General features: G+C 45.5%; 1 protein-coding gene across 1 annotated transcript in view; it reads right to left on the reverse strand.

Moving 5' to 3' along the window:
* The window catches only part of LOC144110612 (uncharacterized), a gene marked incomplete in the record, with an annotated part of 168,692 nt that extends 143,869 nt beyond the window's left edge, over positions 1-24,823 (reverse strand). Inside the window, 6 exon segments of the mRNA XM_077643637.1 lie at positions 10,119-10,242; positions 11,332-11,488; positions 14,705-14,921; positions 15,503-15,601; positions 19,012-19,113; positions 24,710-24,823. Of these exon segments, the coding sequence (XP_077499763.1) occupies positions 10,119-10,242; positions 11,332-11,488; positions 14,705-14,892 (469 nt within the window).
* Positions 24,824-26,278: the final 1,455 nt, after the last annotated feature.

Genomic DNA, 26,278 nt, shown 5'->3' on the forward strand with positions numbered 1-26,278 from the left:
TCTATTTAGTTTATTGAGTAGCGTGCGCTTTGCCCTTTGCTTTTTGTTAGTGTATCTCGGCGCAAGTCAATATGCCTCAAACGCAGACAAAACGCCTGTTTTCTAGCGCACTCCCTGTTACAAAAGGATATACGCTAAAGGAGAGCTTACTCTTTTTACTCCTTTCTATTTAGTTTAATGAGTAGCGTGCGCTTTGCCTTTTGCTTTTTGTTAGTGTATCTCGGCGCAAGTCAATATGCCTCAAACGCAGACAAACGCCAGTTTTCTAGCGCACTCCCTGTTACAAAAGGATATACGCTAAAGGGGAGCTTACTCTTTTTACTCCTTTCTATTTAGTTTAATGAGTAGCGTGCGCTTTGCCCTTTGCTTTTTGTTAGTGTATCTCGGCGCAAGTCAATATGCCTCAAACGCAGACAAACGGCTGTCCTCTAGCGCACTCCCTGTTACAAAAGGAAATGCGCTAAAGGAGAGCTTACTGTTTTTACTCCTTTCTATTTAGTGTAATGAGTAGCGTGCGCTTTGCCCTTTGCTTTTTGTTAGTGTATCTCGGCGCAAGTCAATATGCCTCAAACGCAGACAAACGGCTGTCCTCTAGCGCACTCCCTGTTACAAAAGGAAATGCGCTAAAGGAGAGCTTACTGTTTTTACTCCTTTCTATTTAGTGTAATGAGTAGCGTGCGCTTTGCCCTTTGCTTTTTGTTAGTGTATCTCGGCGCAAGTCAATATGCCTCAAACGCAGACAAACGGCTGTCCTCTAGCGCACTCCCTGTTACAAAAGGATATACCCTAAAGGAGAGCTTAGTCTTTTTACTCCTTTCTATTTAGTTTAATGAGCAGCGTGCGCTTTGCCCTTTGCTTTTTGTTAGTGTATCTTGGCGCAAGTCAATATGCCTCAAACGCCGACAAACGGCTGTCCTCTAGCGCACTCCCTGTTGCAAAAGGAAATGCGCTAAAGGAGAGCTTACTCTTTTTACTCCTTTCTATTTAGTGTAATTAGTAGCGTGCGCTTTGCCCTTTGCTATTTGTTAGTGTATCTCGGCCCAAGTCAATATGCTTGAAACGCAGACATACGGCTGTCCTCTAGCGCACTCCCTGTTACAAAAGGATATACGCTAAAGGAGAGCTTAGTCTTTTTACTCCTTTCTATTTAGTGTAATGACTAGCGTGCGCTTTACCATTTGCCTTTTGTTAGTGTGTCTTTGTGCAAGTTTAGATGCATTAAGCGCAGACAAACGGCTGTCCTCTAGCGCACTCCCTGTTACAAAAGGATATACCCTAAAGGAGAGCTTAGTCTTTTTACTCCTTTCTATTTAGTGTAATGAGTAGCGTGCGCTTTGCCCCTTGCTATTTGTTAGTGTATCTCGGCGCAAGTCGATATGCCTCAAACGCAGACATACGGCTGTCCTCTAGCGCACTCCCTGTTACAAAAGGATATACCCTAAAGGAGAGCTTAGTCTTTTTACTCCTTTCTATTTAGTTTATTGAGTAGCGTGCGCTTTGCCCTTTGCTTTTTGTTAGTGTATCTCGGCGCAAGTCGATATGCCTCAAACGCAGACATACGGCTGTCCTCTAGCGCACTCCCTGTTACAAAAGGATATACCCTAAAGGAGAGCTTAGTCTTTTTACTCCTTTCTATTTAGTTTAATGAGCAGCGTGCGCTTTGCCCTTTGCTTTTTATTAGTGTATCTCGGCGCAAGTCAATATGCCTCAAACGCAGACATACGGCTGTCCTCTAGCGCACTCCCTGTTACAAAAGGATATACGCTAAAGGAGAGCTTACTCTTTTTACTCCTTTCTATTTAGTGTAATTAGTAGCGTGCGCTTTGCCCTTATATTTTTGTTTGTGTATCTCGGCGCAAGTCAATATGCCTCAAACGCAGACAAACGGCTGTCCTCTAGCGCACTCCCTGTTACAAAAGGATATACGCTAAAGGAGAGCTTACTCTTTTTACTCCTTTCTATTTAGTGTAATTAGTAGCGTGCGCTTTGCCCTTATATTTTTGTTAGTGTATCTCGGCGCAAGTCAGTATGTCTCAAACGCAGACAAACGGCTGTCCTCTAGCGCACTCCCTGTTACAAAAGGATATACCCTAAAGGAGAGCTTAGTCTTTTTACTCCTTTCTATTTAGTTTAATGAGCAGCGTGCGCTTTGCCCTTTGCTTTTTGTTAGTGTATCTTGGCGCAAGCCAATATGCCTCAAACGCCGACAAACGGCTGTCCTCTAGCGCACTCCCTGTTGCAAAAGGAAATGCGCTAAAGGAGAGCTTACTCTTTTTACTCCTTTCTATTTAGTGTAATTAGTAGCGTGCGCTTTGCCCTTTGCTATTTGTTAGTGTATCTCGGCCCAAGTCAATATGATTCAAACTCAGACATACGGCTGTCCTCTAGCGCACTCCCTGTTACAAAAGGATATACGCTAAAGGAGAGCTTAGTCTTTTTACTCCTTTCTATTTAGTGTAATGACTAGCGTGCGCTTTACCATTTGCCTTTTGTTAGTGTGTCTTTGTGCAAGTTTAGATGCATTAAGCGCAGACAAACGGCTGTCCTCAAGCGCACTCCCTGTTACAAAAGGATATACCCTAAAGGAGAGCTTAGTCTTTTTACTCCTTTCTATTTAGTGTAATGAGTAGCGTGCGCTTTGCCCTTTGCCTTTTGTTAGTGTATCTTTGTGCAAGTCAAGATGCATTAAGCGCAGACAAACGGCTGTCCTCTAGCGCACTCCCGGTTACAAAAGGAAATGCGCTAAAGGAGAATTTACTGTTTTTACTCCTTTCTATTTAGTGTAATGAGTAGCGTGCGCTTTGCCCTTTGCTATTTGTTAGTGTATCTCGGCGCAAGTCAGTATGCCTCAAACGCAGACAAACGGCTGTCCTCTAGCGCACTCCCTGTTACAAAAGGATATACCCTAAAGGAGAGCTTAGTCTTTTTACTCCTTTCTATTTAGTTTAATGAGCAGCGTGCGCTTTGCCCTTTGCTTTTTGTTAGTGTATCTCGGCGCAAGTCAATATGCCTCAAACGCAGACATACGGCTGTCCTCTAGCGCACACCCGGTTACAAAAGGAAATGCGCTAAAGCAGAATTTACTGTTTTTACTCCTTTCTATTTAGTGTAATGTGTAGCGTGCGCTTTGCCCTTTGCTATTTGTTAGTGTATCTCGGCGCAAGTCAGTATGCCTCAAACGCAGACAAACGGCTGTCCACTAGCGCACTCCCTGTTACAAAAGGATATACCCTAAAGGAGAGCTTAGCCTTTTTACTCCTTTCTATTTAGTTTAATGAGCAGCGTGCGCTTTGCCCTTTGCTTTTTGTTAGTGTATCTCGGCGCAAGTCAATATGCCTCAAACGCTGACAAACGGCTGTCCTCTAGCGCACTCCCTGTTACAAAAGGATATACCCTAAAGGAGAGCTTAGTCTTTTTACTCCTTTCTATTTAGTTTAATGAGCAGCGTGCGCTTTGCCCTTTGCTTTTTGTTAGTGTATCTTTGTGCAAGTCAAGATGCATTAAGCGCAGACAAACGGCTGTCCTCTAGCGCACTCCCGGTTACAAAAGGAAATGCGCTAAAGGAGAGCTTACTGTTTTTACTCCTTTCTATTTAGTGTAATGAGTTGCGTGCGCTTTGCCCTTTGCTATTTGTTAGTGTATCTCGGCGCAAGTCAGTTTGCCTCAAACGCAGACAAACGGCTGTCCTCTAGCGCACTCCCTGTTACAAAAGGATATACCCTAAAGGAGAGCTTAGCCTTTTTACTCCTTTCTATTTAGTTTAATGAGCAGCGAGCGCTTTGCCCTTTGCTTTTTGTTAGTGTATCTTGGCGCAAGTCAATATGCCTCAAACGCCAACAAACGGCTGTCCTCTAGCGCACTCCCTGTTGCAAAAGGAAATGCGCTAAAGGAGAGCTTACTCTTTTTACTCCTTTCTATTTAGTGTAATTAGTAGCGTGCGCTTTGCCCTTTGCTATTTGTTAGTGTATCTCGGCCCAAGTCAATGTGCTTCAAACGCAGACATACGGCTGTCCTCTAGCGCACTCCCTGTTACAAAAGGATATACGCTAAAGGAGAGCTTAGTCTTTTTACTCCTTTCTATTTAGTGTAATGACTAGCGTGCGCTTTACCATTTGCCTTTTGTTAGTGTGTCTTTGTGCAAGTTTAGATGCATTAAGCGCAGACAAACGGCTGTCCTCTAGCGCACTCCCTGTTACAAAAGGATATACCCTAAAGGAGAGCTTAGTCTTTTTACTCCTTTCTATTTAGTGTAATGAGTAGCGTGCGCTTTGCCCTTTGCTATTTGTTAGTGTATCTCGGCGCAAGTCAGTATGCCTCAAACGCAGACAAAGGGCTGTCCTCTAGCGCACTCCCTGTTGCAAAAGGATATACCCTAAAGGAGAGCTTAGTCTTTTTACTCCTTTCTATTTAGTTTAATGAGTAGCGTGCGCTTTGCCCTTTGCTATTTGTTAGTGTATCTCGGCGCAAGTCAGTATGCCTCAAACGCAGACAAACGGCTGTCCTCTAGCGCACTCCCTGTTGCAAAAGGATATACCCTAAAGGAGAGCTTAGTCTTTTTACTCCTTTCTATTTAGTTTAATGAGTAGCGTGCGCTTTGCCCTTTGCTTTTTGTTAGTGTATCTCGGCGCAAGTCAATATGCCTCAAACGCAGACATACGGCTGTCCTCTAGCGCACTCCCTGTTACACAAGGATATACCCTAAAGGAGAGCTTAGTCTTTTTACTCCTTTCTATTTAGGGTAATGAGTAGCGTGCGCTTTGCCCTTTGCCTTTTGTGAGTGTATCTCGGCGCAAGTCAATATGCCTCAAACGCAGACAAACGGTTGTCCTCTAGCGCACTCCCTGTTACAAAAGGATATACGCTAAAGGAGAGCTTACTCTTTTTACTCCTTTCTATTTAGTGTAATTAGTAGCGTGCGCTTTGCCCTTATATTTTTGTTAGTGTATCTCGGCGCAAGTCAATATGCCTCAAACGCAGACAAACGGCTGTCCTCTAGCGCACTCCCTGTTACAAAAGGATATACGCTAAAGGAGAGCTTACTCTTTTTACTCCTTTCTATTTAGTGTAATTAGTAGCGTGCGCTTTGCCCTTATATTTTTGTTAGTGTATCTCGGCGCAAGTCAATATGCCTCAAACGCAGACAAATGGCTGTCCTCTAGCGCACTCCTTGTTACAAAAGGATATACGCAAAAGGAGAGCTTACTCTTTTTACTCCTTTCTATTTAGTGTAATGACTAGCGTGCGCTTTGCCCTTTGCCTTTTGTTAGTGTATCTTTGTGCAAGTCAAGATGCATTAAGCGCAGACAAACGGCTGTACTCTAGCGCACACCCGGTTACAAAAGGAAATGCGCTAAAGGAGAGCTTACTGTTTTTACTCCTTTCTATTTAGTGTAATGAGTAGCGTGCGCTTTGCCCATTGCTATTTGTTAGTGTATCTCGGCGCAAGTCAGTATGTCTCAAACGCAGACAAACGGCTGTCCTCTAGCGCACTCCCTGTTACAAAAGGATATACCCTAAAGGAGAGCTTAGTCTTTTTACTCCTTTCTATTTAGTTTAATGAGCAGCGTGCGCTTTGCCCTTTGCTTTTTGTTAGTGTATCTTTGTGCAAGTCAAGATGCATTAAGCGCAGACAAACGGCTGTCCTCTAGCACACTCCCGGTTACAAAAGGAAATGCGCTAAAGGAGAGCTTACTGTTTTTACTCCTTTCTATTTAGTGTAATGAGTAGCGTGCGCTTTGCCCTTTGCTATTTGTTAGTGTATCTCGGCGCAAGTCAGTATGCCTCAAACGCAGACAAACGGCTGTCCTCTAGCGCACTCCCTGTTACAAAAGGATATACCCTAAAGGAGAGCTTAGCCTTTTTACTCCTTTCTATTTAGTTTAATGAGCAGCGTGCGCTTTGCCCTTTGCTTTTTGTTAGTGTATCTCGGCGCAAGTCAGTATGCCTCAAACTCAGACAAACGGCTGTCCTCTAGCGCACTCCCTGTTACAAAAGGATATACCCTAAAGGAGAGCTTAGTCTTTTTACTCCTTTCTATTTAGTTTAATGAGCAGCGTGCGCTTTGCCCTTTGCTTTTTGTTAGTGTATCTCGGCGCAAGTCAATATGCCTCAAACGCAGACATACGGCTGTCCTCTAGCGCACACCCGGCTACAAAAGGAAATGCGCTAAAGGAGAGATTACTGTTTTTACTCCTTTCTATTTAGTGAAATGAGTAGCGTGCGCTTTGCCCTTTGCTTTTTGTTAGTGTATCTTGGCGCAAGTCAATATGCCTCAAACGCCGACAAACGGCTGTCCTCTAGCGCACTCCCTTTTACAAAAGGATATACCCTAAAGGAGAGCTTAGTCTTTTTACTCCTTTCTATTTAGTTTAATGAGCAGCGTGCGCTTTGCCCTTTGCTTTTTGTTAGTGTATCTCGGCGCAAGTCAATATGTCTCAAACGCTGACAAACGGCTGTCCTCTAGCGCACTCCCTGTTACAAAAGGATATACCCTAAAGGAGAGCTTAGTCTTTTTACTCCTTTCTATTTAGTTTAATGAGCAGCGTGCGCTTTGCCCTTTGCTTTTTGTTAGTGTATCTCGGCGCAAGTCAATATGCCTCAAACGCTGACAAACGGCTGTCCTCTAGCGCACTCCCTGTTACAAAAGGATATACCCTAAAGGAGAGCTTAGTGTTTTTACTCCTTTCTATTTAGTTTAATGAGCAGCGTGCGCAATGCCCTTTGCTTTTTGTTAGTGTATCTCGGCGCAAGTCAATATGCCTCAAACGCTGACAAACGGCTGTCCTCTAGCGCACTGCCTGCTACAAAACGATATACGCTAAAGGAGAGCTTACTCTTTTTACTCCTTTCTATTTAGTGTAATGAGTAGCGTGCGCTTTACCCTTTGCTTTTTGTTAGTGTATCTCGGCGCAAGTCAATATGCCTCAAACGCTGACAAACGGCTGTCCTCTAGCGCACTCCCTGTTACAAAAGGATATACCCTAAAGGAGAGCTTAGTCTTTTTACTCCTTTCTATTTAGTTTAATGAGCAGCGTGCGCTTTGCCCTTTGATTTTTTTTAGTGTATCTTGGCGCATGCCATGATGCCTCAAACGCAGACAAATGGCTGTCCTCTAGCGTTCTCCCTGTTACAAATGAAATGTGCTAAAAGACAACTTATTCTCTTTTTACTCCTTCCTGTATAGAGTTCAGTACTAGCGAGCGCTCTGTCTATCTGCTCTTTGTTCGTGTTTCTCTCGAAGTCAAGATACCTCAAATAGAGACATCATGACTATTACGGCATCTTTATATTCATGTTCAGTCATTAGGGCCAAACTATAGAACGCTACTTACATCATTAAGAATGAACATAAAGAGGCGCGCCTTCCGTCATTCGATTTTAGAGCATTAGCTTTTACTCATCACGTTTCGAGATTTCGTGGGGTCTGCTATGACCCTTGATCACCGCGCATTTTGTGGCCGCAACTACTCATCAGGTTTCGAGATTTCGTGAGGTCTCCTACCTCCATGAGATCAAAGCGCCATCTGTGACTGCAACTAGAAAGCAGCGCATCTCGCATTGAGACTTGCATCGTCATCTACAATAGCATTGTAGAAACAACCACCTTCCGGGTGCCAATGATGACGTCAGGGTCCAATATGCTGGATAGAGGAGGAACTAAGTGAATATGACGTCAAGGGACGAAATGGTGGCATAGGTGCGGTTTCTCGAATCCAAAAAGTGGGCATTAAAATTGGGTGTGCTCTCTCATCCCTTTCCCCCTCACCAAAAAATATCCTAAAACCTGTCACGTTACGGGACCACTATACACGTGTGCATTCGTTCCGCTATATATATATTCCGACAACAACGGGCACCCATCCGGGGACCGTTGTATACAGAGTATGGTAGGCTAATAAAACCCTATGGGGGATGGTATAGAAATAAAACCACGATTAAATAACTGGTAAACATTGTATACATGCTCTTACTAATTGAAGCGTTACCATATCGCACCACAAGCCGAATTCTTGACCCACTTTGACCTCCTCAAACGAAGAAAATTCTGTTTGGGACGTTGTCTTGAGAGAGTGTAACCTGACAATGGTTTGGTTGGTTTGGTTTATGGGGGTTTAACGTCCCAAAGCGACTCAGGCTATGAGAGACGCCGTAGTGAAGGGCTCCGGAAATTTCAACCACCTGGGGTTCTTTAACGTGCACTGACATCGCACAGTACACGGGCCTCTAGAATTTCGCCTCCATCGAAAGTCGACCACCGCGGCCGGGATCGAACCCGCGTCTTTCGGGCCGGCAGCCGAGCGCCGTAAACACTCAGCCACCGCGGCGGCACGTAACCTGACAATGGGTAGACGCGCATCGTAATTTCTCTGATACATGGCGCTAGGCGGCGATCGTTCCACTAGGCGGCGTGTGTGCACGCGTAGTTGAGCATGGAGGCAATCCACCCCGTTTCAAAGGGTATTATTACATTCCGTTTCTCGAGACGAGCTTCGCGTTCTGCTTCGCTTTCTTAATCAAGTAAACCTAACCGCTAACGCTTTTTACTTCAATTTCTTCCAGACAGTGGCGGCCTTTATTTAAACTATCCTCGCAACGAAGCTTTAGGGAGACCTGCCTTAGACCTTCCTTTTGTGTGGGTAGGCAGAACTCTCCCTTTATGCTTCCTTACCCTGTATTCTTTACCTTCCTTTATGCTTCCTTTATGCTTCCTTTATGATTCCTTACCCTGTAACGTATTCTTTATTGCACAACCACTCAATCAGCGCTTGCGCAGTAGGGCAACTGCTGTGGCTGGGGCGACAAAGAGTTTAAATGGCCACCGCCCCTATAAAAATGGTCTATAGGCAGTGTATAGATTTCGTAGACTTTATTGCCTTCCTATCGATATTTCTTTTTGTGTACTCATAGTCTACACAATGTATATAGACTAAAGTCTACTAAAAGTGTATGGACATAAATATATAGATAATCTATAGACTGACTTGTATTGGCCATACACTGTTCTTAGCATTTGTCCACAGAGACTTTACAGACTTTATAGACAGTAGTCTATGGACAGTCTATAGACCGCCTAAAATTTTTTGCAAGGGCTTGCCCATTATTTACTTCGTATTCGCAGTCTGTAGGCTGAATGCGTTCGCCGGATTTGTTTTCTAGGAAGCTGAGTTCGTTTACAGTGATGCATAAAGGACCGTCTCCGACAGTGATGTGCGAACGTTCGCTGCTGCCGCGGCACTGCAAACAATTCAACGTTGCCAGACACACTATGTTTCCCTGCCTAGCCACGAGGGCTTTGAAACAATATGCGAATGCGTAACGGGCACACGGTGGCGCGTGTACCTCATATTAAATACAAAGTTACAAGCTAAATGCTTGTGTGCTTGAAAGGAGGCGAAGACGAAAGATTTACGAAACGAACCATGAGAGCGCGTATAGCAGACAACTCGAGCCCGAAAGTGCGATTATTAGTGTATATAGACGGCGGAAGTACACAAGATTATACAGCAGCTGTGCGTTAGTGGTGCTCACCTACGGGGAGGAAACGTGGAAGCTAACGAAAAGGGTTCAGCTTAAGGACAACGCAGCGAGCTATGGAAAGAAAAATGATAGGTGTAACGTTAAGCGACCGGAAGAGGGCAGAGTGGGTGAGAAAACAAACACGGATTAATGATATCCTAGTCGAAATCAAGAGGAAGAAATAGGCTTGGGCAGAGCATGTAATGCGAAGGCAAGACAACCGCTGCTCTTTAAGGGTAACGGAGTAGATTCCAAGAGAAGGCAAACGTAGCAGGGGAGCAGAAGGTTGGTTGGGCGGGTGAGATTAGGAAGTTTTTGGAGGCATAGGGTGGGCGCAGCTAGCAAAGTACAGAGTTAATTGGAGAGACATGGGAGAGGCCTTTGCCCTGCTGTGGGCGTAGTCAGGATGATGATGATGAAGTTTGCAACTCCACGCCACCATGTCTTAGATTCTTTGTTGTATGAAAGAAAAAACTCAAAAAGAACAAAACGCACATTTTGATCTTTTATGCAGCGTGTCTGTCTGTCGAGGGCCGCATTTTAAAAAGTGGCTGAACGCGGCGAACCCTTCAGGGCACCACTGCAGGGGGATCGTGCTCACCTGATGGCCTCCAATGGAGCATTCGCCAGCGCTTGAGCATTAGTTGTCGGATCTTTCAGTCCCATTCCTATTGCGCAGTGGTAGTCCGGCGGAGAGGTCTTTGTTTCCAGCACTTCTTTAACCACCTGCGAAAGTTTACACTGTTCATTCGAGCTCAGCCATGATGCTGACGACACTGTGGCAGGGAACAGCGCTTGACACACATGGAACTGGGAAATGCCTGTTCGCCCCTGTGTACACTGTAAACAGAAAGGCATAAAAAGGGAGTAAACTGTCATCTAGAGCACACCCTTTCATAAAAGGGTGTGTGCGGTAGAGGACAGCTTAATCCCTTTTTACTCCCATATAGGTGTTTAGAGTGTACAGGCCGCACGAGCTCAAAATCTGCCCTTGTCCTTGGAGTTCTATTATTAATTAGCCCTTTCCTGGGAAAAGTTCGTAGAAAATGCTCTCTTTTGGGTAAGTCATAGTCGCCCATCGCACACTCGAGAAATTTCATAGACTAGAAATTTCATAGGTTAGGTTAGGTTAGGGTAGGTTAGGTTAGGTGTCCTCGTTGTTTCGCGAAATTTGAAAATTAACTGACTCGTAAACTGTCCTTTCCTGATGAAATTTAGTAATATTCTTACCTTAGTAGAAGGTGCATTCACTAATAAACTTCAAATTGCGACAAATTTATTCAGCAATTAATATACACCATGTTATAGCTCTCACTATCTCATAAATTAGTTTTTCGCCCCAGATTTCACGTATAGTTAGCAGTGCTTCGTATGTTAGCAGTGCTTCATCTTAAGTTAGTACTTTCTCGGAAAATATTGTTCACAGTCGCCATTTTTGTTTACCCGCCGTGGTGGCTCAGTGGTTAGAGCGCTCGGCTACTGATCCGGAGTTCCCGGGTTTGAACCCGAGCGCGGCGGCTGCGTTTTCATGGCGGCAAAACGCTAAGGCACTCGTGTGCTGTGCCATGTCAGTGCACGTTAAAGATCCCCAGGTGGTCGAAATTATTCCGGAGCCCTCCACTACGGCACCTCTTTCTTCTTTCACTCCCTTCCTTATACCTTCCCTTACGGTGCGGTTCAGGTGTCCATCGATTTATGAGACAGATACGGCGCCATTTCCTTTCCCCAAAAACCAATTATTATTATTATTATTTTTGTTTCAGGACAACTTTCAGATTAGATCCCCACTTAAGAGATTTATCTACGGTAACTCACGCTTAGGTACCGCAAGTCCCCAGTCTTGATGGTGTCGAAATCCTCATCAGCCTTGTTGATGTTGAGCATGCCGAAGTGGACGAACTTCTGTCGAAAAAGGTCCTCCATCGAAGTCTTGACCTTCGATGCATCATTCGCCACAATACCCCCAATGGTCCTGCACAAGGACGCCAATCAGGGCGATCAGGTCGTTTAAGCCTAGAACAGGGTGTCTCGCATTAGGCGGTCGACTATTTTTATTCGTGGTTGGTTCCACTGAAGAACAACGTCAGTGCCAGGGCCGAACTTTGTAGATATTTTTTGAATTGAATTAATTTTTTTCAGTGAAATACACAAAACGGGGCTCGGACCAAAAGCTACGAGAGTAGCTTGAGAGGTGATTGAGGACCGGTTTGGGAAGATAAAAATATTGAAAATAAAATTAAAACGGCAGAACATGTGCACACTCACATGCGAACAAATACATGAAGCACGTCTTGACATAGTACAGAGCAGAAAAATTTCCACTCATGAAACAAAGAAATCACAATCAAAAGAAAAACTGTAAACCACCAGACCATCGAAAAGTATGCAGCACTCCGGGGCTGAAACCTTAAGAAATTAGGTGCTCATGTAATGTTCCCCTAGGCAAAAGAACGATCCAGCTCAATAAATTTTGAAGTCCATCATGGTGCTGTTAAAATGACTGGGTTGTTTATACAACCAGAGCCACATAATGGCTCTGGTTCCTCCTTTGAGGAACGTCGCATTATTGTTTGCTTCAAGTGAAGCAGCCGTACAACAAGCGCGTTTTAAATGCGGTAGTTGTATTTTGGAGGCTATCAAAGTTCTGGGTGACTACTGGGAGTGCTGCGACTGCGTTCTGTGGCTGCTACCGCGGCAGGGGCTGCGAAAGACAGTTAAGCCTTGCGCGTGCTTGCTCAGCGCGAGGGAATAGCGAACGTGAAACTCGCATGCATTATACCAAAGAAGGACGTTTGCGTTACTTGTGAGGGCTTTCTGATATTTCCCGGATTAGTGACACTGATTTCGACAGAACGCTTAGCTATCCCTCGCAGAGATCCCGTTCTGCGCTTCACCATTACTCATGCTTGGGAACAAGAACTGCCTCGGGGTCAGATAGCATCGGACAGATAACTCTCCGGAACTTGTTAACGGCGTACAACCTACAAGCGAGTAAACAGGTTTGAATCTCGAGACAAATTCCTAAAAAAAAGGCTTAAGTCTCATGTCGTCCTGACTGCAAACTAGGGAAACCACCGAAGTATGTGGAGAACATGTCCAACATTGCCGGACAAAAATTTTGAAAATTGGAAAATTGTAAGATACTGTTATGGAAGTAATGAAGGTAACGATCGATTCTTGTGATATGTATCGAAACCTTTCTTTTAAAGTGTTTTCATCAACCGCATCCAACAGTTAATAGTGCCGCTCAAAAATGCTTTTGTCCGGAATTTTTGTGTGTGACTAGGCCGGGTACAGTTGGTAATAACGATCTTATACCTCGTGTGGACGCTCAAGCCGTCAGAGGCCTCCGCTTCTGCACATACGCTGACGCGTGACCATGCGGTTAGTCACCGTACCGGCTGTGAACGTCTATACCGACCTGGACGAGAGCCTTAATTGTCACTATTACTGCGCCCGCAATCGAGTTGAGCCGTTCTCTTAACCAATTTTTGACTGCCTCGCATTCCGTAGGGAATGTGCTCAGCGTTTTGCGCAATACTTTCCACTGCTGCTACCTACCACACTAAAGAACTGCCGGTAGTGCAGCGAAACAAAACTTACAGCATTGCACTGAAGTCTGCTTAAGAGCGGAAATGCGAAAACATTTCCCTTTCCTGTCTTTCTCCCTGCGTTTTTCATTATTGATTTGTTTAATATTAATATTACTATTTGAAATTTTGTTATCTTTATTTCTTTTTTGTGTTTCTTATTTTTGTTTTATTTTTAAATTAGTTCATGATAAGCAATCGCACTCCCGCAGTTACATAGTTTTTCATCGAATCAGTCGCCCAGAGACAGCATTTATTTTCATAAATTCAAATTAAGTAATTACAATTCATCATCCAGAGTTTTCCCTTTCAAGATCTACTCACGCACTACCTAACACAATCAAACCTTTGCACATTTATCTCCACAGAACGTCATAACGAGCGGAAAAAATTTCCGGACACTTTTTGCTCACGCGACATAATCATATTATGCTTTCGCATTAAAATACGAGCATGACGTCATGCCCCTCCTGTGGATGTGCAAGAAATATTGCCTGACTCTCCTGACTTTTTTTCAGACTGAATCGTGACTATAATAAATAACGGCAGCCTGAAATAGACTTTAAGCGCGCACAGATTTGACTGCTGACAGTACATGTAATTACGTTAAGTCAAGTTGGTCATTGCCACTTCACTGATGCCGATGCCGATGACATACGAGTGTGAAGTACAAACTTTACTTGTCTCCAATATATGAATGGCCGCAGTTTCCTTCTCAGCTTCCCCCTAACGAATTGTATCCCTGCTCCTGTTCATAGGCCCCGAGGCCGTATCCATTGCATCCACTGGTTTCACTACTTCCAATCGAAGTTTCTACCAAGGCGCTCTGACCTCTTCGTCAGCGGCTTCTCCGACAGGCTTCTTACACGCCGGCTCCTCACAGCAGCAAGGAACAGCATTGCGTGTGGCTTGTTAACATTCGTGTGATTATCACAATAACAATTAGACGAAGTCGTAATGTGAAACACAAGAGAGGAGTCACAATGCCTACGATTAGCGGTGACCTATAGTGGTTTCTGCATCCGCCTTTTATTCGTGCGACGGGGTGGCAGCATTTAATCAGTATAGTGCTCCGTCTTTAATGGGGCGACATTTTGGGGCGAAATGCGAAGTCCTTCCCCTGTTTGAAACAAAATCTCCGTGCGGGGCCTTCGCTGACCGAACCTCGGCGCGTCCTAATGCAATGGGCACTTGAACTCCCTTCGACATCCTGCGGACGTTCTGAACATCCGTAAGACGTCCATAGGTGTTTTATTGTCCACTGGGATATAACTGTACTACCTTGACCTCTTATTTTTACGATGCTTTTTCCGCCAGATTTGCAGCTTTGAACTGCTCTTGCCTCCATTTCTTGTTGTCTTAGGCCTCTTATAACACTTATTGGTGCAGACTATCGTCCACTTCTATTTCTGCATTACTTTGTTTTCCTCGGTTGACGAAACACGCAGGGCGAAAAGCTTGAAAAAATGCGGTGTCACCCCACCTCGTGTACTTTAATAGCACGTTAGCTCCAGCATTGCTGGGCCATGCTACCTTTGCGCCTTTAACATCATATCGTCGTCATCGTCAGTGAAAACTGCTGAACAGTGTTCGCTTACCCAAGTTCCATGGAGGTGCCCATTGTGGTCGATGTGTAGGAGTTGGCAGCCTCTTTAAGCACATCGAAGGCTATATAGCCGTGGGAGGGCATTATCTTCTGTTGTTCAACGTTGTAGTGGACGTCCGTGTAGAAGATGTAGTCACAAAGGCCGTCCGGGGGAACCATGGCTATGTCCACGCCGGACATGCCGAAGGTGCAGACCAACCTCACCGCCGCTGAGCACGGAAGTTGGTGATGCGGCGAGAGCGAAAAGAGGTTACACACACACACACACACACACACACACACACACACACACACACACACACACACACACACACACACACACACACACACACACACACACACACACACACACACACACACACACACACACACACACACACACACACACACACACACACACACACACACACACACACACACACACACACACACACACACACACACACACACACACACACACACACACACACACACACACACACACACACACACACACACACACACACACACACACACACACACACACACACACACACACACACACGCACGCACGCACGCACACGCACACACACACACGCACGCACACACGCACACACACACACACACACGCGCGCACACGTGTGTGTGTGTGTTTTCGCTCACAACGCCGACACCGACATTGCGGACACCGGGTTTTCTGGTGAACGAGGCCTATAACGCTATCGCGTTGATATGCCGGAACTAGCTTAAAGCAGTATTTCTTCATAGGACTGTAGTGTCTTTCGCGGACAAGAATAACCAAACCGCTTACATGTGTTCAAGGGGGGTGGCGCCGCACTCGTCGACGCCTCCGTGCTCGTCGACACCTCCGTGCTCGTCGACGCCACCGTGCTCGTTCCGCGTGTCGGCTCTGCCATTTTGCAGGAGAGAAAAAAAGATTGAAACCATTGCGTAACCGGCGCAACGAACCGTGCGTAACATACAAAATATCAGTGACACTCGTATCACGAACTGTTGCTGAATACACGGCGCAGACCAAAGGCTGTGGGGATAAAAATAAAGCAAAGATGGACTGCCGCTTGCGGGCATCTGCAGCTAGTAAGCAGGAGGCTTCGGGACGGATTTTGGGAGTTGCACATCGTTTTCATGAAGGAAACGATAAATATAAGTAGACCGCAGTGTCACATGAATTGCCTTTAATAGTTTATTATTACCTTACAAAGCCTGCAGTCCGGCCACAGTGACCAGCTATGTGTCTGGACCTGTGTTGTCTCCTGCCCCTGTCCTGTGTCTGAGTTAATTTTTTCGGTCCTTTTAAAGCATCATAAGGTTCCTAATGTTCGTTTCTTCGCGCTGAAAACTGCCGGCATGTCTTTTTGACAGGCGAGATGCGACACCGCTATCTAGAATGATCGCATCCACACGCAGCAACTGCTTCCATGGCCTGCCCGGAGGAGCGCGGTGTCCGACGGCCTGAGAAATGATAACGGTTTCCATCGTGACAGACCCCGCGTGTTGTTCGAGACGCTGCCGCTCTGCGCGCTGATTGACAAGACACCCTTTCAAGAGACGCCGGCGAGTCTCTGCTCTGGTCGGCTGGATTTGAGCTGTGTCGAGTGCGTATACCGTGAGCACTTTCGCCGCGTTTTTGGCGACGTGCTGCGAATATCATGAGACGCTTTCGCACGAATTTTTTTTTTCGACGTTCACGCCTTGCTTGCAGTCCTTATAGCTGGCGCCGCGCAGAAATGGGTGCCTTTTCCGTACCTCTGTGTAGTTCCGCACGGAGACACCTGTTCATTTTAGGCGCGCTTGAGTTTACTAGTGACGACAGCAACTTCCTCTGCGTGGCTGGCTTGATTGCTCGCGTAGTGGCAGATAAAGAATGCGCAGATTGCACAGCAACAGTGGTCGCAATCGAAACATCGCAACCTTTGTCTCAAGAGCAGGTTGTCCTTAGAGTACCAACTCCGCAGTTAGTGGCCCAGCTGCCTGTGATTAACGAGTTCATGAAGTCTGCTGTTAATGTTTTGCTTAGAAGACACACGTTTGTTAACATAAAGGCTACAGTTTTGCTGTAACTCTTCCTTGATTGGCAGCGCATTATTTGCCGAAACCACGAACTGTACGCTGCGAATATCATCACTGGCAAGTTTTTGGGGGCCTTCCTTGTAAACACAACGAATACATTAACCGATCTCGACGACAGGAATTTACTGGCGGGCGTAACGGTGGGCAGTAAAATACCGGGGACTGTAACGTTTATGGCTTGTCAAGTAACTGTTCAGTTTGTTATCGCTTTTTCTTCAGGGCCAGGAATCTGCCACTTTTGAAAAGAAAATTTTGTTGAAGATTTTGGCTACCGCGTTTCGATGCTTTTATGTAAGCGCAAAGACAAAGATAAACCCATTGCAGCATTATTATAAAAATTAACTGAACACAAATTTATGCTGCCGAGGTCGGTTCTAAATACTTGGCAAAATTCTAACGCTGCACTCACAGACATAAGTCGTTTTTAAAGAATCTTTTTTATCTTAAAAAACCGTCACTAACTGCGCGTGAGTGCACGTTACAGGACTGACAGCAGCATGCCGCTCTCGTTATTTCAAGCGGCGGGCATGCATCCACAGAGTTTAATATTATCAAGGGGGAAAGCAGGCGCCCCCGTCTACGTGGATTTCTTAAAGAACACTTCATACAGCGCGGGAATGCCGGGAAGACGAGGTTTCGTGTTTGTCTTGGCCAGTGTCAGGTCGAGAACGTGGACAATACCGTCGCCCACAGACTTGGCTGACGAAATCCGTGCCCTCTGCGCTCCGCAGCACGCAGGGCGACGTCTAGCGGCAGCGCTTTGTTCGAGATTGCGCATCTTTCAGTATCGTCTGAGCATCAGACGTGCGCTATTTCGAACCAGGCGTTGCCGCTAGACGTCGCTCTGCGCGCTGCGGAGCGCAGACGGCGCGGATAGATTGCGCATCTTTCAGTATCGTCTGAGCATCAGACGTGCGCTATCTCGAACCAAGCGCTGCCGCTAGGCGTCGTTCTATGCGCTGCTGAGCGCAGACGGCACGGAGTTCATGCGCTCCAGCCAAGTCTATGGGCGACTGTACATCGAATTAATATTCGGGACGTGAAGCTCTCTTCTGTGCGCAGATTAAGTTGTTTCAGTACTGCGTTTCAACTTCTTCGATAGGTTTAACGCGTGTGAAAGCCCGGTGTTAGGATGGTATGGAAGATTTCACACCATTTCTTCCAGGTTTGCCTCGAGAAGAGCCGCATTTTTACGGCTTAATCCACGTTTTATGCCCGACGATCGCCAACCACAAGCCAAGAAATCTCGTCTTCCCGGCATTGCTGCGCTTGTCCATGGTGGGTAAAGTGTATCGCCGCCAGCTTTTCCTCTAGCTATATCAAACTCTGTGGCGGGCATCGTCCTCGCTAATAGCGCCACCAACCGAGACAGCGGACGGCACAGGCGAACTCCCCTTTGTACAGGGCGCAAACGGACGCGCGCGCTCCACAACGTGCCTCTCCTGCATCGCTCGATATTTTTTAGTTGGTTTTGGCGCCTTATCCACAAGGTCCTTTGCCAGCTTTAAACTGAGCGTGACTGAGAGCGGAGGTGACTATTTTTCGACGAACTCCGAGCACGCTTGCTGCTATCGCAAAGTGATAAAGCCTTATGCAGGTGGCTTTGAGCACGAACAAATAAATAGTACAAACTTCCGAGGCAGTAATACAAAATGAACATTTATAGAAATGAGTGAAATAATAGAATTAATAAGATGCTACCGTCTTTCGATTCGAATGACAAGAACCGCCGCGGTGGTTCAGTGGTTAGAGCGCTCGGCTATTTATCCGGAGTACCCGGGTTCGAACCCGACTTCGGTGGCAGCGCTTCGATGCAGGCGAAACGCAAATGTGCCCGTGTGCTCTGTGCGATGTCAGTGCACATTAAAGATCCCCAGGTGGTCGAAATTATTCCGGAGACCTCCAATACGGTACCTCTTTCTTCATTTATTTTTTCAGTTCCTCCTTTATCCATTCCCTTACGGCGCGGTTGAGGTGTCCGCCGAGATGTGAGACAGATACTGCGACATTTCCTTTTCCCAAAAAACAATTCCAATTCAATTACATCTTCTAGCGTGACAAGGGTATACAATTAGCACAGGAAACCAAGTTCTTCATCTGCAATTTTCTACACCAACGCAGACACCTTATGCGCAAAAAAGATAGAAAAATGACTGATGTAGTACAGGGAAGGGTAATCAATCATTCTAGCGTAGCTTCTTGTTACCGCTGGTTTTCCCCTTTGCTTACTGAAGGGAGGACGGGGCCCAGATACGCCGTCGCCGCCGCCTCCACCGCCGCCTCCACCGCTGCCTCCATCGCCGCCTGCAGCTTCGTGTTCGGTAGGATCCGCTGAGAACGAAATGAGTGCAACGCGTTGGGCGATACCGTTACAAAAAGTTCTTTGCCCAGCCTATAGACTGTCCATAGACTTTTGTCTACAAAGTCTATAGAGAGAACAAATTTTACAGACAGTCAGTAGAAACTCTATAAGGTTATGGCCATGCCCATTTAGCAAACTTTCGTCTGTAAGCTGTCTATATAGCCTATAAATTGACCAAATTAAATATCTCTGACGGTAATAGAGTCCATAAAAGTCTATAGAAAGTCTATAGACTCATTTTAGAAGGCTGCAGTTGGAACATCGCATCCGGCCTCGCTTTGGGCTCTACCTTGGTAATGCCTCACGCACGCGAAATAGAAGAGATAGAGAGAATAAAATGCAAGCCTTTCAAAGAATGAATGTCATCAATCTTTACTCTGTGTACAGTCGGGGAAAGGAGTCTGCAGGATGCGTAAGCAGCAAACGCAGCCGATAGCCCCATTATTAGCCGTCGGATCGGGGGCATGTGCACACTCGTGGAGAAGAAGTCAAACTCGTGTCCTGTAGTCTGTGGTACCGAAAAGATGTGGTCGGCCACAAAACATGGCAGCTATGTGCTTAAATCTCTTTCCGAGCTTCGTAGAGAGGAAAACGCTAAGGCGCCCGTGTGCTGTGCGATGTCAGTGCACGTTAAAGATCTCCAGGTGGTCGAAATTATTCCGGAGCCCTCCACTACGGCACCTCTTCTTCCTTTATACTTTCACTCCCTTCTTTATCTCTTCTTTTACGGCGCGGTTCAGGTGTCCAACGATATATGAGACAGATACTGCGCCATTTCCTTTCCCCGAAAAAAACAACAATTATTATTAATATTATTATTATTATTATTATTATTATTATTATTATTATTATTATTATTATTATTATTATTATTATTATTATTATTATTATTATTATTATTATTATTATTATTCGTAGAGACTTTTTTGTGCAGTATACAGACTCCGATACAGGTTTTTACGATATGAACGGGAACAAGTACACACGAAAAAGACGAATTTCAACGCGAGAGCGTTAAGGTTCCCGTTTTGAAGAAAATCCGGCGTCATCGTCGGCGTTGTAAGGCAAAAGATCCCCGGAGAAGCAACATAGGTGAGTCACGTGACCCTGTGGCTTCATCATAACGTGCTCACCGGATTCTGAGCAAACTGACCATTGTGGCAGGCCGCGAAAGGTTGCTCGAGAAGGGCAACCTGGGTAGCGCAAACCCCACCAGTGGCAGCATCTGACATCGCAGTGCAGTGGCGCATCGCATAACTGCTGCTCCACTGCCACTGCACCAGGAGTGGTATGAGAACTCGCAGGGATCTATGAATTTGAACTCGAGAATGACCCATTTTAAATATATGGGTATTGACGCATTAAAGCTATCTCGTCACACCATTAAGGCGGAGCTTAAGTGTCCACTCACATTTTTTGGGTTACTTTTGTACTGAAGTTACACCTGACTCTTAGAGATTATACGCAAAGAGAATAACTAGTTTGAAAACAGGAAAAAGTGCGCTTCTCAGTTGTCACACATGATTGTGAAGTAATCATGAATGAAATGCAAGAACTTTGTTCCCTTCCATATTGAAGGGTCCTGTACGTAATTACCAGACCGCGAAGACGTCACGTAAATGTCATCAACATCCATTTATTTCGTCAATATATATACGGGTCCCAACATGGTAAAAATGTTAAAAACTGATAGCTTATCGAGAGAAATGTAATTCCTGTGTAACTGAAATAAAACTGCCCCTTTTAAGACGCAAAATGAAAAGCAGCAGGCAGGACACGAAACTCTTCCATCCACTGAACATTCTTGTAGGCTGTTCTGCCTCTGGGGTTAAGTTTAGTGATCATCGAGTTATCTTCCTAGCGGCTGGCAGTTTGGTCTTCCCTTCATCCATGCTTTGGAAAGGGCCGTTTCTAATGTATTGATGGAGATTGATATACTTCGCACATTTCAATTTAATAAGAAGTTTACATAAATTGATTATGCCTATTACGTGTTCTTCACATTTTTATCATTTGTATCTTACAGTTATCTATTTAGCACTTGCATCGCCTTAATGGCGTTAAAGCAGTGTAAAGTGTAAATGGAAGAAGACTTGTATACACAGTGAACTTAATAGGAAAAAAATACGTAAACATATATAAGTTCCCAAATTAAATCAAGCACTCAACGCGTGGAAAAATGCACTACGGGGCTGAAGGGACACTGGGTATAACTTATTTCTTTTCTGAACAAAATTAGTTTTTTTTTGTGGCTCTTGTTGATTTTTGTTCGACTGCGCGAGGCATATTTGGTATTGAGAAATTGGAGCTGAAAGTTGTTTTTTCTTCCCCTGCAACTAGATTCATACTCGCGACGTTGATAATAGCGACGTAACATTTACGGGCTCTCTGATCACTGCATTGAAATGAATGACGCAATGATCCAGCCTCAGAGATCCGCTTACTAAGAGTTCTTGACGTCCTCGCAGTTTACGATGACGTCAAGAACTCTCACCGAGCTCATATCCTCAGTCATGTTGTGTGACAAACCTACGGACAATGGAAATCATCAATTTAAGTAAAGCACCGATAACTTGCGATAGGTCTCGTCATATATGCCCAACATGCACACACTTTTCGCCAGTCTCTTAAATTTTCCCGGAACCGCACACCTCTGCTTTTTCGGACATGAAACCAAGCCAGGAACATTGACGAAGGCACGCGCACTTGTCGCAATAGCCTACACCATTAACGTTAACACAGGCATCCAAGCATCCGCTTTGATGATTCCATTCTACGGCCCGGCGCCCTCCTGGCCGAGTCTGCACTTAAGAGCTGACCGGATACCCGATGGGCATTGAAACGCGCTTGGACGTCCCATGAACATCCTAAACGTCCAGAGGACGTCCAAGGCAGTTTCAGTGCCCATTGAGTGTTTTTGATTTCGCGTTGTTCTAGCAACTTCACAAAAACAAAAGGAGTTAGAAAAAGCTAATGGCGGCAGAGAGAGCACACGGAAGATGGGATTCTTGCCAACATAAAGTGAACAAGGAGGGGATGCACTGGAAGCAAGACTGAGGCTTACCTCCCTCATTTCCTTTTTACATCTCTCGCTTCGGGAGTCCAGCTACGCCCACTTCAAGACAACGACCTCTCCCATATCTCTTCAATTAACCCGGTCTTGTGCCAGATGCGGCGAACCGATCCCAGCAAACTGCCTAATCTCGTCTGCCCACCCGACTGTCTGCCCGCCCCTACTACGCTTTCTTTCCCTTAGAATCCACTCAGCTAGCCTGAGGGACGATCGGCCACATCTTATCCGCATTATATCACCTGCCCAAGACCGCTTGTTCTGTTGATTTGAATTAAGATGCCATTAAATCGCGTTTGCTGACTAATTCACCCTGGTGTCTTCTTGTATCTGAAAGATACAGTCAAGACACATTGAAGTTGGCCTTTATCAAAGGTATACCGCGTTCTAATCACTAAGAAACCAGTCTCACTAAAAACGAAGCTTTTATCAGCTAGAAAAGACCAAAGGACGAAACACAGATGTCGCCACCACCGGCCGATTTCGCAACTAGAAGGCATGCGTCGACACCGATTCTTGGGACGAATCCCAGAGGCTACGCCACACCGCCATTTACTTAAAAACGGGAATCACGGAGTCCTTTTCGGTATAGACAGCACGAGTCTAAATCGACTGCGAGAAAATTTTAGTGTGATAGCACTACTAGGCGATTTTCCCGATTTCGTGTACACGTAAACCATTTGCCAAAGGCAACGGAGCAACGGGATTAGCCTCTCAGCCGTATCGGCACTCCTTCGAACTAAAATGTCCCGAAAGATGAGGAAAAGGATTCTCTTTAACTTACACAAATATAGAGCTTAAGGTCTGTCATAAGTGGCCTGCTACACGGCTTAGAAGCAAAACTCGTTGATCGGTTACTTTTGGCAAAGACTGTATGCGTAACGTACGTACAGTCGTTGCCAAAAGTAACCAGGATAGACTGTTTGCTTCTCAGTCGTCTATTGAAGCTATTATGCCAGCCCTCAAGCTCTAAATCTATGTATGGTAAGGAGAAGCCTTGTCCTCATCTTACAAGAACTTTTTGATATTTAAGGAAGACGTAAGGGCTCTTCTATTCGAATGAGAAGCAAAGCATGCAGCCTGGTTACTTTTGACAAAGGCTGTACGTCCCTGAAGTCTGCTGCCAGGTGGCTTACATGCCCACCGGTTTGTGGGCAACCTTCTAGGCTTTTACCTGGATGAATGCCTTCTAGATAAATGCCTCCAGGGTAAAATCCTTTAGGTCAAATGCCTTTCGTGAAAGTCCTTAACTGTAAGACCCTATGGTAAAGACCTTTAGAGTGAGGGCCCTCATGGTAAATGCCTTCCGGGTAAAGGTATTTAGGTATAAGGGCTTTAGGCCTTTGGCCCTCATGGTAAATGCCTTCCGGGTAACGGTATTTAGGTAGAAGGGCTTTAGGCCAAATGCTTTTATGGTAACGACTTTTAGGTTAAATGCCTGTAGCGCTAAGGACCTTAAGTGCCCACTGTAATGAGTGCTTGCACGATATTCAGCGCTTAGCCATGCTAAACCGTCTGCTATATTTTTAAATCCAATTTACTCGGTTGTAAATGTGTCTGTTGATCTTGAACAAAAGCCAATATAGCCAGACAGAACCAGATAATCAATTTTACTGAGGACACTAACTGGCAGGAGTTGGGGTCCAGTCTCCCTTTAATACCATATCAAGTCATGCCTGGGAAACTAGAAACCGGGGTTCTGAGAGAATGTTGCTATTTCTTCGTTAAGCGTGACGTCAGTGGCCCCAGCAGAGGGATTAAAGAGAAGCTGAAATGGTTTTTTGAGAATTCGAGGTTATCCAAGACTTAGAATCTATGAAGCTTCTAGGTAAAGCATGCAAAGTGCTTTTGCACTGACATTTAAAATGGCGACGAAATCGTCGATTATAACCGCGACATGATCAGACTTCTCACTGCGTTGGAGGTGTACGGGAAACTCCTACTGACGTCACTGTCGCCGAAATTTAAGATGTCCGCTGACTCCACCAGCGTGCTGCTGTGCGTCATCCGATGCCGCCAAACAATGCTTCATCATCGAAAAATGGCAGCACGAAAGAAACGGCGATAAGGATGTAGAAATATGGACGACAGGTCAAGCACCAGGGCAAGATGTTTCTGCGTCTTCGTGCCCGCTTCTCCTGGGCTGCCACTTTCCGTGATGAATCAGCGACTAGCCTGCACCAAGATATCGATCAATGCTTTGTGAGCTTCACCTTCGATGGCGTTGGTTTTCTAACATGAAACAACCGTTTTTTTTTCGCTGGAAACGTGGCGTCGTCGTACGTGACGTCATTATCAGGGCCTCTGCCCTTCGCTGTGCGCTGCAGAGAACCCCGAATGCCGACGCCACTTTATTCGGCGATTACGTCACGATTTCAAATGCTAGCGCGAAAGATTTTGCAGGCTTTACCTGCATGTTTCACGCATTTGGCCCTTTTAAACTAATCTATATCTAAAACCTCTCCAGTTGCCTTTAAAAGTTCTGCTGCACTCACTGTCCGATGGTGCCGAGATAAAGAAGACGACTCCAGTCAGTAGCACCAACAGGCACAGACAGATCAGTACCGTGGGCACTTTGATTCCTTCATCTCCTCGAGCGTCGGCGGTGCTCCTGCGGGCCAGCAAAAAAAAAAGTTGAAAACAAACAAAAAGTTGAAAAAAGTTTAATACAGTGAAACTTAGAATTTGAAGTGTAGGTTAGGAAGATGCAACTTAGAATGCATTATAGCTAACCAGATTTGTATAGGTTTTCTTCAGTTACCCTTCAACTTATCCTTCAAATCCACAGAAAAGAAAGCTGTGTAATCCTTTGCCATTCTAAAAGTAATGTTGCTTCCATGTTTTTAATTCACCCTTAACCGACGGTGTTGGAAGACGCCATGAGGCTGTTCCACGGCTTCAACAGATAATTAGCAATGCATCTACTTTGAGCTAGTGATAGCTGTAAGCATGCAGATACTTCCTAACGCGTCCTTATAATCCGTCGATGTAATTTCATTCTCTGCCCAGTTAAGCTAATCTTTTGCGCTCCACCGAAAATCCTCCTAATCTCTTGGTACTTTTATTTCCACTTGGTGAAAATAGACCATACCTAGACTGTTCTTGAACCGTATACAAAACCTCGAGGTATGTGTGGCAGCCTCCTTTATCACACCCTCATGGAGACGAACGTGCCGCTCCGTTTCCCTATATTATTGTACGCAGCAACGGCAAAATACAGACTGCAGAGTTGAGGCTTTCTAAAGCGCTTAAACAGTGCCGCCAGTGGGAGAAATTACAACTATTGGGGGGGGGGGGGGAGGGGAGGGGGGTTGAAGCAGACGGCTGCTTGCATTCAAAAAGCAGCAGCATAAGACTTCGCCAACGCTTTTTTGTTGTACTTTCATGAAGTTTTCAAGCTGGAAGCCATGACTCAATCGTCAAGTTTGAGAAAGGGCTTTGGTCTCCATAACTACCTTGATAAGGAGCCGCCAAGGAAGCCATCCTTAATACTGTCTGCACGCCGAAAGTGCACAGTACAAAGAAAGAACTTTCCTCTGGGGGAGGCGTCGAATTAACGCAAGATGTTGCTTACTCTACCTTTGCTTATTATAGGGCAAGGGCAACTGTTACCCCAGTGGGCATTGAAACTCTTTTGCACATCCTGCAGACGTCCATGGGAGGTTCAGTGTCCATTGGGACATGACTCCAGCTTGAATAGTTTGAATACAGACGACTGCCGTCGGCGGCGCGGTAAAGCTGCTCTGCTGCACTGTTGCATTAGCGTTCAATTTAACTGAGAAATTTCATGGAATGATGAATTCTCCCTTGTTACAGGAATTAAATAACCGGTCTGATGGTGCTTCAGGAAGCTTGGTAGTTCATCCAAGGAACAGCTAAGGAATAGCCCAGCAAGGAACTGTTAAGACTCGAAGGAGGTTCGAGGTTCAGCGTGGTATACTACCAGAGAGGGAAGTACAGACCTCACGGTTCAAGTTCATGCTTAGTCGTGTGTAAGGTTGCTCAGACAGCGGTACCGAGCAACGCGAGACATGGCTATTTCAATACTGGATTTTAGTAGCGAG

This window comes from Amblyomma americanum, chromosome 11 (assembly GCF_052857255.1).
Source record: "Amblyomma americanum isolate KBUSLIRL-KWMA chromosome 11, ASM5285725v1, whole genome shotgun sequence".
NCBI lineage: Eukaryota > Metazoa > Arthropoda > Arachnida > Ixodida > Ixodidae > Amblyomma > Amblyomma americanum.